General features: G+C 45.5%; 1 protein-coding gene across 1 annotated transcript in view; it reads right to left on the reverse strand.

Annotated features, from left to right (window-relative positions):
• The window catches only part of EFCAB6 (EF-hand calcium binding domain 6), a gene marked incomplete at its 3' end in the record, with an annotated part of 193435 nt that extends 180294 nt beyond the window's left edge, over positions 1–13141 (reverse strand). The window contains exons 1-3 of the mRNA XM_081310868.1: positions 12993–13141; positions 10060–10271; positions 2548–2636 (exon numbers count right to left, since the gene is read on the reverse strand). Coding sequence (XP_081166994.1) covers positions 2548–2636; positions 10060–10271; positions 12993–13134 — 443 coding nt within the window. The 5' untranslated portion in view covers positions 13135–13141. The remainder of the gene's footprint in view (positions 1–2547; positions 2637–10059; positions 10272–12992) is intronic.
• Between the last annotated feature and the right edge of the window lie 1399 nt (positions 13142–14540).

The following is a 14540-nucleotide window of genomic DNA, read 5'->3' on the forward strand; positions in this document are numbered from 1 at the left end:
TGTCATGATTTGGACAAAACCCTCAGTGCAAAAGCTGGCTTTCCAGGGTGCTTCCTTCTTTGGATTACAAATTGCATTTCATTTTGGCCTCTGAGGAGTCTTGACTTTCTTGTTGGCTCAGTTATTTATTAAATTGTATGTATGTGCATTAAAATATATGAATCTTAATTGTTTTCAGTGGAAATGCTATTCCTGGTAGAAGCTACCATGTTACTAGAAAGAGAAGTCTCTGTTCACTGTGTTGTATCGCTTCCAACATATAGAGAATTAAACTTCATGGTAAGTCAGAAGTCTTCAAACTTAGTTTAATATTTAGCCTTTTATGTTTAAGAAAGTAACTCATGATACTTTTCAACTCAATTCAATTACTTGGCTAAGGAAAAAATAAGGAAAAGAAGAAAAAAAAAAGGAAAACAAAAAACAAAAAACCTCTCCTGCTTAGAGTTCTTCCAGATGTTTGGCTTTTCCAACAAGGACTATTCAGATTAGATTACAGTCCACACAACAATCTCACCCCACAAATGGGGATGGCTTTAGGTCAGGCATGAACATGTAGTCTACAAAACAACCAGTCATTCTTTTGGGCAAAACTGGAAATTATCTTAGTTCCCCACTTACTGAGAATTAACTAAACATTCAAGATCATGGGATATGCCTTAGTCTATTTTCTGTTACTATAACAGAATACCTGAGACTGAAAAATTTATAAAGAAAAGAGGTTTATTTTGGCTCCCTGTTCTAGCAACTGCAAAGTCCAAGAGGGCCTTTAAATTTTGACCCTCTAGGGAGGGCTTCGTGCTGCTTCGACTCATGGTAGAAAGCGGAAGATCAGGCGGTACATGCAGAGGAGAGAGCCCAGGGTGTCCTTGCTTTAAAACAGCCGTTCTTGGTGGTAACTAACCTAGCCTCATGTGAGCAAGAGTAAGAACTCACTCACCTGAGAAAAGCTTTATCCTTTCATAGGGTTCTGCCCCCGTGCCCCAAACACCTTCCATCAGGCCCCCCCCAACACCGCTGCATTGAGGAATACAGAGTTCCAACACACCAACTTTGGGGGGACACCCTGAAACCACTGCAGACAGGGTAATACTTAATCACCCTAACTATTGCCACTGCACTGGCTTTTGTAAAAATTGTGATTTTAAAAAACACATAACAAAATTCACCATCTTAACCATTTTAAGTGCATGATTCAGTGTATTAAGTTGCCGCAATCTGGCTGGGCACAATTCAGGAGCCACTTGTCAAAAGAAACGAACTTTATTTTTAGAACTACAAACACCAAACAAAACAGCTCCTCAGGAAAAAACCCTCAGAGCCCAACTGCCACCACCGGCTTCCCACAAGCCTCTCCACCTCCCCCCTCCTCCTGCTTTTGAGGCCAATTGGCTGGGTCATGTGGGCGGAGCCAAAAAAAGTCCCCCAATGAGCAGCTCCATGGTCTGAAAGGGCAGGGAATCAGCCCAATGAGCATCACCGCAGAGGAGCCAATCAGCTAGAAGTTGCTGGGCCGCTGTGAGCCAATCATCAGCTGGCAGTCTGAAAGTTTGCTGGAGCCCCTTGGCTGTGGCTCTCAACATTAAGTACTTTACATTGTTGTGCCAGAGATCTCTGAACCTTCTCATCTGCTAAACTGAAGCTCTGTATTCACGGAGCCCCCTCCAACCTCCCTCCCCTGTGGCACCGGTTCTCCCCCTCAGCTGCACCGAGGATGGACCCAACCGTGAAAGTCCACAGGCGACACGAAGCCTGCTGACAGCTCAGGGCCAGACTCACTTCTTAGGATTGTTCACACAACTCCTGAGAAAAACGAGGCTCATTCCTTCAGAAGATGGTTAGTGACTGTGTTCGCTAAAACAATATTTCCTGAAGCAAACACAGGTGCAGAGAGATCTCTGGCTGACGGAGACCTTCAGGGCGCACTCCGGCCCTCACTCTGCAAATGGAGCCCACGAGCCCGGCTCCCAGGAGAGCTGTGAAGCCTGGAAGCGGCTCACACGTATCTTCCATTTCATCTCCCTCTGCAGCCGCCAAAACGTGATCACTTTCAACAACCAGCAAATATTTGGCATCGTAATATTTTACTTCGAAATTGAAATCGTTATTCTTTTTTATTTAAACATTTTTAGTTGTCAATGGAACTTTATTTTATTTTTTTTACATGTGGTGCTGAGAATCGAACCCAGGGCCTCACACATGCTAGGCAAGCGCTCTACCACTGAGCCCCAGCCCCAATCTAAAATCATCATTTTCAAATCTAAATTACACTGTGTGCAAAAGTATGACCTGATTTTAATTTTCTGTTCACATTTCGTTACGGTATCATTGCTCCAACTCTGAAACCCCTCCTGCATACAGTTAGAGTCTTCTCTAAAGGAAGCCTCAATGTGGCTTTATTCTGTTGAATTCTCTATGCACAAGCTCTGCCCACCCGTCCTCTGCATGGACATGGTCATCTGTGGCTATGACTGGCTCTCATGGCCTGTGTCATGGCTCTTACTCACCACTGCAAGTCTCACATCTTCACATGAGTTACAGAATCCTTACCTCTTTATGGTGTTTATGTTCAGGTCAATCCCACCAAACCTGGAGAGGAATTCAAGGTACGGTACATTGCCAGAGCCGGTGACAGGGACCTACACGAAAAAAGGACAAGGACAGCAGGTTAGAGGAGAGAGACCCAGGCAGAGGACAGCAACAGTGTCTAAACACCGCCTTCCTGACGTCATAGTGAGTGCCATTAACGAGTGGCACCCTGCTTAGCATTCTGATGGCTCACTCAGGTGCCAAGCTGACAGCGTTCTTGGAAAACCAAGGAATGCCAGTCTGTGTTAGCTAAAAGTCAACAAGTCATCCACACAGTTACCTAAAGTCCAAATCTGGCTAAGCCAAGTCTAGCTTAAAATAAAATTATCATGGGATTATATTCCATGCTTCTAGGATTATGTCAAGATGAACCTCAACATTACATATATGTAACTATAATGCAGTAATAAAATAAATAAAAAGAAATTAGCAGAAATATATCCTAACATGAGACATATAGAAGCTGAGGTGAGCACAACACTCAATACTCGGAGGGTCATGTGACTATTCTGTAAGTAGTGTTAAGGTACAAAATGCCATTTTTAAGTTAAAAAGTCCATCGAGAACACTATGGGACAGGTGGGTCAATATGAACTATAGATTAAAGGTTTGATCTCCATGTTTGATTCCCTGAAGTTGATAACTACTGTGATTATGTAAGAAAATGGTTCTTTTTCTTAGGAAATAGACTGAGGTGTTCAGGAGTCAAGAACTGGGATAAAGCACTTTCCTTGAAAATATTTGGGTTTTTAGAAAAGGCATCACATGCAGCTTGTGTGTTCTGAGCATGCTGTTTGTGCGCCTGCACATGCACAGCTAGCGAGCACGCACAGGAGAAGCGCACGGGGTAGGGTGGCCACGGCAGGTACGCCCAGGTGCAGGGCTGTGAGTGTTACTGACAGGTGTCACATGGGTGCCGTAGGGTGCTGCAGGCACTTTGCTGGAGGTTCAAAATCATTTCTAAATAAGAAGTTAACTTATAAATAAAGATAATGGTTCAAAAAAAAGCATTTGACTCTAGGATTTAAACAAAGTATATAATCAATATAAATATATCTTATCAAGCTCCATGCAGATGCACACCGAGCTGCGCCCACACAGCTGGGTGGTTCCTGGGGTGCACCGTGCAGTCAGGGTTTGCCTAGCCTCACAGTGCCGGCTGGCCTCAAGGCCTGGTGTGGTTGTCCCTGTCTCTCCCAAAGATCAATGAAGTTTCCTTAATATACAAAAGAAGGGCAAAGATGCATGAGATGTGTAGTTCAAGGTTGGATGTTCCTGTGATAACGCCAAGAGTCGATGAGGGAAGGAGGGCACCCACGTTTCCTGGGCCCCGCCTCCAAACACAGGTACCACTTTCAGCCCCCCTAAACCACCTTCAGAAGGTGGTATCACTGTCCACGTTTCATGACATCCCTGCATGGCACCACCATTAAAAGCCAGAGCCCGAGTGACCCCACTCCACCCTCCATCATCCTGCATGAATAAGAGCCACCAAAGGAGCCCCGCTCTCCTCACACTCACGACAGCCCTAACGTGGCAGGTAAGCTCTTGCCTTGACCCATCGCCAAAGCAGGGTCCTTTGGACATCAAAAAATCCCGTCCACAAGGGAGGCTATGGCCACTGCTCATCCTCTCAGTATGTATGAATCTGTCACAAATATTCCGTAACCAAAACCATCCAAAGGTGAACTGCTGCAGGCAGATTCTTAGACTGTGGCTGGGGCGGGGGAAGTCTGCACCTGCCATGTTGATAAGTATCCTCCAAGAAGACTTTTTCTCTGACCTGGCACGATCCTTGGGCCCAGAACAGAACTTGGTTTTGCTTCTCTGGAATCCAATTACCAGTTCAACTTGTTTAAAACTAGGCCACATTAACACTCAGACTAAGGCCATGTGTTTGCACTACTCTCAATGGAAACCAGGCTCCAGGCCGACAGCAGAGAGCCCCTCGATCCTCCTCGCTGACAGGAACATTCCCGACACGGGTCATGAAATAAAATCAGAGCCAAAGGAAATTCAGACTATAACTAGAAGAGTGTTTTTAATTTTAAGGCAAGTTCCCATGAAATCTTTATTGGTTTTGTGAGCTTCCAGCTGGGCTTCCATTGACCTCTGAGAAAGCAAGGTTGTCACCACAGGGTTCGACATGAACAGAGCTGGCCAAGTGACCCGGCAGCCCGCCTTCGCACCACACTGCACCCGGGGCCTCTCCGCTGCTCGTGGGTCCAGCAGACCAGCTCCAGGAAGGCAGGCCAGCACAGGAGGGACTACCAGGATCTGCTCTTACAAAGTCTTTGAAGTTCTCAGTGCTCAGTGACTTCTTTTAGAAACAGATGTAGCTTTTAAAAACAGATACGCGTTTCATATTTTCTGCATTTTTTCTCTTCATGCATAACTGATCAGCTTGGGAAGATTGTCAAAAATTTAAATTGCCATTAGATCATGACTATAAGGGCACAGAGAAGGAAATGATATTCTAACTCTTTATTCGGTATAAAGCAACAGTTAAATCAAACTTCCAAGGGAAACTGGCACAAGGTTTACAAGGACAAATGGTCCTTGAGGTAAAGAACCTTAGCCCAGGACACAGCCATTCCACTCCCAGGAATGGAGCCACAGACTGAAAATACATCCACGCAGATATGCGTCCATGACTGTCCACAGCAGCTCTGCTCACAAAAGCCAAAGAGAAGAAACGATTCCAACAACCCTAACCCCAACCGGAACCCGAGCCCTTTGGCCAACAAAAGGGGCTGTATCCACTAAATGAATGGAGTACTGCCCTGTGCGACAGTTGATGGATCCATGGGGGAACCTCGAAAGCTCACTCATGGAAGAGCCAGACACAAGGACCACATGCTGTGCGAGTCCAGCTGGGTGGACTATTTAGAATCTACAGTGACAAAAGTGGATGGGTTTCTCTACATACAGGAAGGAGGAGAAATTGGGAGTAACTGCCAATGAGTACAGGGTTTCTTTCAGGGGTGATAAAAATGTTTTTAGATCCGATGGTAGTTATAGGTGCACAACTGTGAGTATATTGAAATCACTGACTTATACGTGTAAAAAGGACGAGTTTTATGATATCTAAATCTCATCTTAATAAAGCCGCAACTAAAATGTAGACAGCAGTAGCGGGAGCTGTGGCGCCCTGTGAAGTCCAGGCAGGAGTAAAGGAGGAGCTTTTATAGAGGGGAAAAGAAAAGTCTCGGCCATCCTCCTCCTCCTCCCTATGTTCCCGAGTTACTCAGACCTAAAGTCACCAGATAGGGCAGAGGAAAGTAGTGTCTGCCCGCTGGGGAGCCACAGGGACGAGAGCGCCAAGCACCCCCGAGGGGAGCGCTGGGGTGAGGTGAGGGATGAGCCACCAAGGGAGGGTGACCGAATGAGTAAATGCACTCAGGACCACAAAAGCCAAGCATCTGCTCCGTGAGAGGGCAGGGACCGCCACGCGGGAGAGAAAGCCGAGGCGGGCAGCGCGCCGGGTGGTATGAACTCTGGGTTTTCAACACTAGAGAAAGACTGGCCCAGAAAACACGTGGACAGGAACGTATGTAAAAGCTGGGAGGCAAATGATGCCCCAGAGCTCTGCCACTGAGAGGCCGGGGACAGCAGCACCCCAGAGCATGGGCCACCCCAGGCCCAGATCCCGTCTCCATGCTCTTTCCTTGAGAGGAGCCAGAGCCCTGTGGAAAAGGTGGATGATTCTAGACCAAAGCAAGGGAAGTGAAGATGAGCTGAGAGTATCCCAAAACAAAGAAATGCCCAAGGAATGCTGAGGACCTGTCAAAGGACACAGACAAAAGGGGGCCCAACTGGCCAGATTAAGGATAATTTCAACATTACAATAATTAAAGTAAGACACCCATAACTCACGCACTAAGAAACCTCAATCCCTGCAAATATTTAAACCACAAATGGATCAGCTGGATGTCAGATGAGCAAGGGAATGCTTACTTACTTCACAGAAAATTGACTCCACAGTGCATGCCACGGAGAAGCCTGCCAGACCCCCAGCCTCACCAGGTGACCCAGGTGAACGTCAGCGGGGTGGGACGGACCGTGCCGAGGCAGCCTGGCCGTGCCACAGCAGAGCGCAGCCAGAGACCCTCGCTGCATCTTGGCCAGATGGATGCAGGCTGGGACGTTTAAGCAAAGGCGGTCTGCAGTCCTCAGTGTTAAGGTCGTGAGTCGAGGAAGGGCTGAAGGCCGCACCAGGCAGAGGGGCCTGGAGGGGCAGGAACCACACGTCACGCTTGATTCTGACCTGGATCCCACAGGGTGTTTCTGGAATTGCCAAAGCCTGACTGGGCCCCCGGGCTGAGGTGGGAGCCGTGAGTCATAGGGACTGCTTTATTTTTGAAGGTTGGAGTACGGCTGTTAGAGGTCCTAGCTTGAAGAAAATATTAATATATTTAGAAGTAATGGAATATTTAGAAGTAGTTTAGAAAAAGATTGTTCTTTGCACTCTACTTGCAAACTTTTCTGTAACTTTGCAATTGCTTAGAATAAATGACAAAGCAGAGAAGCTGCCACAGAGAAAACTCAGACCAGCCTTCCACAGAAAATGACTGTGAACTCTATTCAAAGTACAAAATAATAAAACTATGTAAAGATAAGAGTTAAACTGAGAAATGAGCCATTGGCCACTGAAGCAAGACAGAATTTGCAAGTTAACTGTCTATCAAAACAAAAGTATCAATGGTCTTCAGCAGAATATAACAGAATCCAGAGTCTCCACAACACACCATTCATAATGCTTAGCACTATACTGTCTAGTACACAGATCTAGCCATCATTAGCTACATAGCATTTGAAATGGGGCCAGCATTACTGATTAGCTGAATTCCTTTGCTTTATTTATGTTAATTAATTCTTTTTATAGTACTGAGAATTGAACCCAGGGCCACATGCATGGTAGGCAAACATTCTGCCACTGAGCTACACCCCAGTCCTATTTTAAGATTTTACTTCAAGACAGTATCTCATTAAGTTGCTGAGGCTAGCCTCAAACTTGCAACTCTCCTGTGTCAGCCTCCCAAGTCACTGGGATTAATGTTAATTAATTTAAATTTTTTAAATGATATCAATTCAGTTATTGGAAGATATTTGATATGTCTGGAACAACCAGGTATGTGAACCTAGTATTTCAACTATACATTTTATTAAATCAAAATATAGATTAAGTTTTGCCAGTAGAAATTTAGTGTCAGAATTGAAGTCTGCTGTAAGCGTAAAGTGTGTATTCACCATGTTTGAACACTTAGTAACGCTTGAAACATGAAAAGAATGTAAAATATCTTATTAGCAACTTCTCAGTGACTATATACTGACATGAAATATTTTAAATATATTTGGTTGAATAAAATTATTATTAAAATTAATTTTACTTATCTTTTAATGTGGCTACTAGAAATTTAAAATTGCGTATGTAGCTCACGTACTTCTATTGGTCAGCTCTTGTTTGGGATATTACCCAAATACGTTCAAATATGAACACCCAGACCCACTCTGAGAGAGCAGCCTGTGAGATGCACACCCAAGGACTTCAAGGCAGCTATTTCAACTATGTTCAATCAGTTAAGAGAAATATGCTCATAACTGAGGAAAATAGGAAATTAAGCAAGTACAGAGAAATTATAAAAAGGAATCAAAAAGAAATTCTAGAATGTTTGAAAAAAATCACAAATTCACTGACTGGGATTAATAGCAGAATGGAGAGAACAAGAGGTGTCTGTGGACCGAGGACAGATCAATAGACGTTATCCAACCTGGAAAACAGAGTGAAATACTGTAAAAATAAAGAGAGCCTAGGGAGACAGTGGGGCCATATCAGACGCCCCAAAGAGAAAACGGGGCATGAAAACCAGCTGAGGAAACGCGGCTGGAAAACCCCCAGTTCAGAAAGGGACAAAGCTCAAGGGCAGAGGAAGCCGTGAGGTTCAGGTGGACTTTGGGTGGAGCTCTTTGTGCTCACAGCGCACATTCCCCTCCTTCCCCGAGACAAGAGACAAGACACTGCGTCTGGTGGGTGCACAGCAAAGTCCAAACTGAAGCAGGCTTTTTAAGTACTAGGAAGTAGCGTGAAACCAGATGGACTAGGAATGAAGGAAAGGAGGAGGAAAGTGCACGTCTCCGTGTGTACGTGTGCGCTTGTGCACACACACGTGCACACATGTGCCCAGGGCCCTGGGTGTGCAAAGTCAGCTGCTGAGTTGGAAGGAAACTATTCCAGCCCAAGGTTCCCACTCTTAGATTTGCTATTTTGAGTCTTACAAGCCCATCTTGAGAATGTTTAATTCCTACTGTGTTTCAAGTTCCTTTTCTAGGGCCCCAGGATCACCCCTGGACCACGCCATTGGTAGGCCCAAGGGCCCTGGTCCTCCCCACGCCACCCAAGTCTATCCTGCTGCAAACCCTTCCCTGGCTCCCTGCGGCCTCACAAAGCCTTCTCACAGCTGGCCCTCAGAGCCACACCAGGTCCACGGCCTTGACTTCTAACGTAGCAGTGCCATCCGGATCCCTGGACGAGCAAGAGGCTGAGGCAGGCCCCTCTGCTCCCCATTTGGCCTTTCCCCTTCCCGCTCCTCTGCGAATCTCCAGTCCAAACCAGTCAAAACTAAGTTAAATACCTGCTCCAGAGTGGCCTTCCCAGACACCCAGCCCCAGCTAGAGACAGCTGTCCTCCCCCCAGCCCCCAAACTCCCTGGACTGGCCCTGCCCGGCCTCCCCCGCACGCTACTTGTCTCACTGGACCACGAGCAGTTCCAAGGTGGGGCCGTGTCTTAGTTCCTGCACCTCCTATCTAGCATTGGCTACGGTAGTCAGAAGATGCCCCGTGACTGATGACAGAACAAATACCAAAACACTAAGTTCCAAAATGTAAGTTGACCAAATACTTTTATGTAGAAAGAAGGAAGGAAGGAAGGAAGGAAGGAAGGAAGGAAGGAAGGAGGAAGGAAGGAAGGAAGGAAGGAAGGAAGGAAGGAAGGAAGGAAGGAAGGAAGAAAGAAAGAAAGAAAGAAAGAAAGAAAGAAGAAAGAAAGAAGAAAGAAAGAAAGAAAGAAAGAAAGAAAGAAGAAAGAAAGAAGAAAGAAAGAAGAAAGAAAGAAAGAAAGAAAGAAAGAAAGAAAGAAAGAAAGAAGAAAGAAAGAAAGAGAAAGAAAGAAGAAAGAAAGAAAGAAAGAGAAAGAAAGAAAGAAAGAAGAAAGAAAGAAAGAAAGAAAGAAAGAAAGAAAGAAAGAAAGAAAGAAAGAAAGAAAGAAAGAAAGAAAAAATGGCTGACACACTCCTACCTCCAAAATGTGACCAAGCAAATGTGGATCGTGGTCTTCCAAACTGACCTCATCTTAGATAAGTGAACTGTAAGAAGTCGACACAACTTCAACTTCAAGTCAGAGTAAGCCCTGTGCCCCTCTGGCCCCCGGCAGCTGTTCCAGAAGCCACCTGCTCTATAGCTACGTCGCGCCGTACCTGAGCCAGCACCTCTTGAAACTGCTCCCTGGTGAGCGGCAGCAGGAAGGCCGCGATGGTTCTCCTCAGCTCACTCTTGGACACAGTCAGGTTCTGACCAGTGTCGAGCAGCTGAAAGGCTTTTTTCAATTCGTCCCTTTTATCGGTGATTTTTTGAAATAAAATCCGTTTAACATCTAAGAAGGACAGTACTGGATTTGCAACTGTTGTGGCTACAAAAGAGATACAGCTATTTGTTAAACGCGTTTAAAGCTAAGATTCTAAATAAAAACTACTGCACTGTTTTAACAAAACCAAAGAGTAGCTCTTCTACCATGTTTAGATTTACATGTCTGATCATTCGGTGGCTTGTAATGGAAAGTCTAATCATTTTTCACCTCTGAAGTCAGTCAATGAAGGATGACAGTGATGACATTAGTAAGACCAAAAAAAAAAAAGGCAAATATACTCTATGAAGGACACGAGATGTTGGGGCATTGGGTGTTGAAGAAACAAGGAGAAATGAAGGATGATTCTTAGCACCGTCCTTGAGGACCTACATCGGTGACGATGCCACTGGCTGAACGGAAGGCCTGGGGCAGACTGGAGATTGTCTGTCCAGCTTATGTTTGAGATGTTTGCAGGGCAAGGGGCGAGCAGAAAGCCACCCCAGCAACTGAGCATGTGGCTTGGGCCTGGTGGGGATGGAGCCAGGGGACCCACTTCAGGAGAAAACAGACTGGGAGAAGGGGAGTAGGCACAGAGCCTGAGGGACAGGGAGCTGAAGTCTCCCCCGAGACTCCCCAGGACGTGGAACGTCATTTGACTCTCAGAAGCAGCTGGTTTACACACAGGAGCTGCACGATGCTATTCCCCCTCTACCCCGCCATTGTCACCGGGGGTCCCTCTTGTTAACGTACCCCTCCATCTGAAATCTTTCTTCAGACTTTGCGTGTATATTTTTAGCTGCTTTCCAAGAAGCCCCAACTTTGCACTCAATAATTATGATTTTAAAGTAACAGAAAACATTTACTTGAAACTTTGAAATTACGTGAAGGAAAACTTGTTCTCTCACATGTCTAATGCAGGAAGATGAAAGCAGAACCAAACCTGAGTAACGTGCTGGTGGGAGTATAAGTGGATGTCATCTTTCTGGAGGGCAATTTGATAAAATTTTCTACATCCGTTTAGGATCTAGAAAGTCATAACAGACTGTCATTTTCGCCCTAACAATGAGAACAAGTAGAATAAGCTAAAAATATACATAGTTCAAAAACCCATCAGAGATTTGAGACTGCAGAGAAACTAAATTCCAAAAGCACAAGCCACTCCTCAGTCATCCAGAGGGATAACACCTTCTGTCCCTGCAGGGCAGACAAGGGAAGCAAACCCAGTATTTAGTGGTCACGTGGTGGACACGTGGGTGGATTAGAATTGCAGGGCTGAGGTCAAGCGCACACCAGAGACTGGTATGTAACAATATATACCTCAAGGCCCACAGGATGTACACAAGCCCAAGGCAGCTGAACACAGAGGCCAAGGACAGGAAGAGGTGAGCTGAATCTCTGAACACATGGGCCCTCTGCTGAGTGAACATTGGTGGCTGCTGCATAAAGGAAGCAGGGCCACAGAGGGACAGAGATCTCTTGTTGTGTGAAAGCAAGGTCAGAGCTGGTGAGCAAAGAGAACTCCCAGGAACCAACCCTCCCCACCCTGGAAACGGCAGGAAGGCTGAGGAGCAGACACCAAGCTGGCAGATGGGCTGTAAAACAGCGCTCTCCGGGGTCTCCCCAGTGTTCAGCTCTCAGGCCTGCTGAAGGAAAGAAGGTGAAACCAGGCACGACCTAAATCCAACAAAACTGCAGCAAAAGCAAGATACACTTCAGTGTAGGGATCACAGTGCTGAGCCCACCCACCTCACTGCTCCAGAGGAGGGGAGCCATCTCTTTCTATTGGTATCACTTACTTCTATTTCTACTCAATTTTATACAAATGCCTTGCATTATCTTTTTAAACTTCAAGATAAATGAACAAGAAAATATAACCTAATCAAGAGCAAAAACAGTCACCAGAAAAAGACCCACAGAGAAAACAAATACAGAAATGACCAGGTATTTAAGAAATGCTGGGCACCGTGGTGCACGCCTATAATCTCAGTGGCTCAGGAGACTGAGGCAGGAGGATCAGGAGTTCCAAGCCAGCCTCAGCAAAAGTGAGGCTCTAAGCAACCCAGCAAGACCCTGTCTCTAAGTAAAATACAAAATAGGGCTGGGGATATGGCTCAATGGTCTACTGCCCCTGAGTTCAACCCCCAGTACCCCCCCAAAATGAGCAAAATGCTAAAGAGATTAAAGAAAAAAGTTAAAAATATGTGAACTTATGGAAGATTTCAGTATAGACGTGGAAACTTTTTAAAGATTGTATGAAAATATTAGAAATTAAGAACTCAGTCTCAGATGGGCAGAACTCACGCATGCTTGCTTAGCAGCCAACTGCACACGGTACAGGGATGAACTGATGGAGGTGAAATCTGGTCCACATAAATAATCCCAAATGAAACACAAACACAGCAGCATTTTAAAAGAAACAGTATCTAGCATTAGTTGTACTTAATACGGCATATCATGCAAGTTGTGCAGGTAGGTTCCTACAGATCTGCACAGCCCGACGGCTGACATGCCTCCGAGGGACGGCGGCCCGGGGAGAGACATGGGCATCACTCCAGCACTGCACTGTCTGGGCTCAAATTCTGACCCAGCCACTTAAGAGCTATTTAGCTTTTATAAAAGTGACTTAATCCATCCATGTCTCAGTTTCCCACATAGGAAGATACCACAAATACACCTCAATTCGTGGGGTTACTATGGTGGTTAAACATGGTGCAAAGCTTTGCCCATGCCTGGTGTGTAGAAGGATATCAACTACTAGGGTTTCTATTTGCCTATGATACTCACTTGAAGAAGAAGGTCTGAGCATATTTTGGAAACCATTCTTTGAATATACTCTACCAGGTGAAGAGTGGGGTCTTGAAGATGTGTATTTTCGGGGGTGAGGACAGAAAGATTGCCAATTTGGTATAATCGCCATTTTGTGCATTAAATCCCTGTGACAAAAGAGAACAACTTACATTATCTTAAAGCATCAATTATAAATGTGACCACTTCCTGTCTATTCCCTTTCTAAAGGACAGCTGGAGAGTCTCAAAATGCTGCTCGTCGTGATCTGCTTCTGCTGCTTCAAAGGCTACACTTAAGATGAACACAAAACCATGATTTTTAACTCCCTGTTTTTAGCAGGTCCAATAAACTTCTAAACTGGAACAATCAATAGGACAACCATGACTGACTTCCTCAGTGGACAGTCAGGCGTAGGAATCTGAGTTCTCTGAGTTCTCATGAAGGGTCTACTGCAAACAAAAACTGCGGCAAAAATGGTGAAGGAAGGACCCCTGAAGGCCTCTCCTCCGTAAGACAAAGGAGAACCGGGCAAACACCATCAGAACCCATTTTCAGAATGCTGGAAATGAACCCTAAAGCTCAGAGCAAACTGGGAGATTTTATTCACGAAAAATAGCTAAGTCTCAGGATGAAGAGCAGGTGTAGCATTTAAACAGCCCGACTCCCTTTCCTGTTGCCCACTCACCCCAACACTGGGGCTCTTCCTTGAAAGCACAGCCTGCATTCACAGGGAGACTCGGCAGCCTCTCCGTCCCTGAGGGGGGCACAACAGGACTAGAACTTCTTCATGGCCCCATTACCAGAAAATTACCATTGTTTGACCTGATGGCTTCCCAAAAGACCACACTCACAAGGCTGTCTTTATTGGAACTGATTCAGACCTTGCCCATGAGAACACCTTATTGTGAAGAGGCATTTGATAGAAAAATAAGAGGCAACTGTTACTTTAAATCATAGCTTCCTGAATGTGGCTAATGGAGCAAATAATCAGCTAACCAAAAGGCTTAAACGGAAAAACTGGAGGATGAGATGTACATCGGAGCTTTGAAAACCTTCCTCACATCCTTGGGAATCTAGAAGGCACCCACATGCGTAGAACTGAGAGCATTCTTAAGGACATTAGACCTTTACACTCAGGAAAGATCCAAGAAAGCCCCAGCTCTCACCTCTGGCTGACCTTAAGGGTCTGCAAAGCAGGAAGTGAAGGCTAAGGCAGAGTTGTCTAGCTAAGTCTTGGAAGAAATGCTCCAATGCACACAAAGAGCCCCCTGGCAAACACTGGGAGATATTATTCCCAGGCAGTTAAGGAAATTTCTCTCTGACCATGAGCTACTCCTAAGCTAATCGGAGACTTTGAAGGCCACATAGACATGAATACAGACTTCACCAAGTAGGTTAGTGAACAACAAACAACAATAACAACAAAACATGGAAAGGGCTGAGGATATCATTTCCATAACTGCCACATCATATGACTTAAATGTCACGTCTTGCTTCTGTGGCTCTGGTGAGGGAACGGCTCCAGCACACTAGGCAGGCACCACA

This window comes from Spermophilus citellus, assembly GCF_964194105.1.
Source record: "Spermophilus citellus genome assembly, chromosome: 10".
NCBI lineage: Eukaryota > Metazoa > Chordata > Mammalia > Rodentia > Sciuridae > Spermophilus > Spermophilus citellus.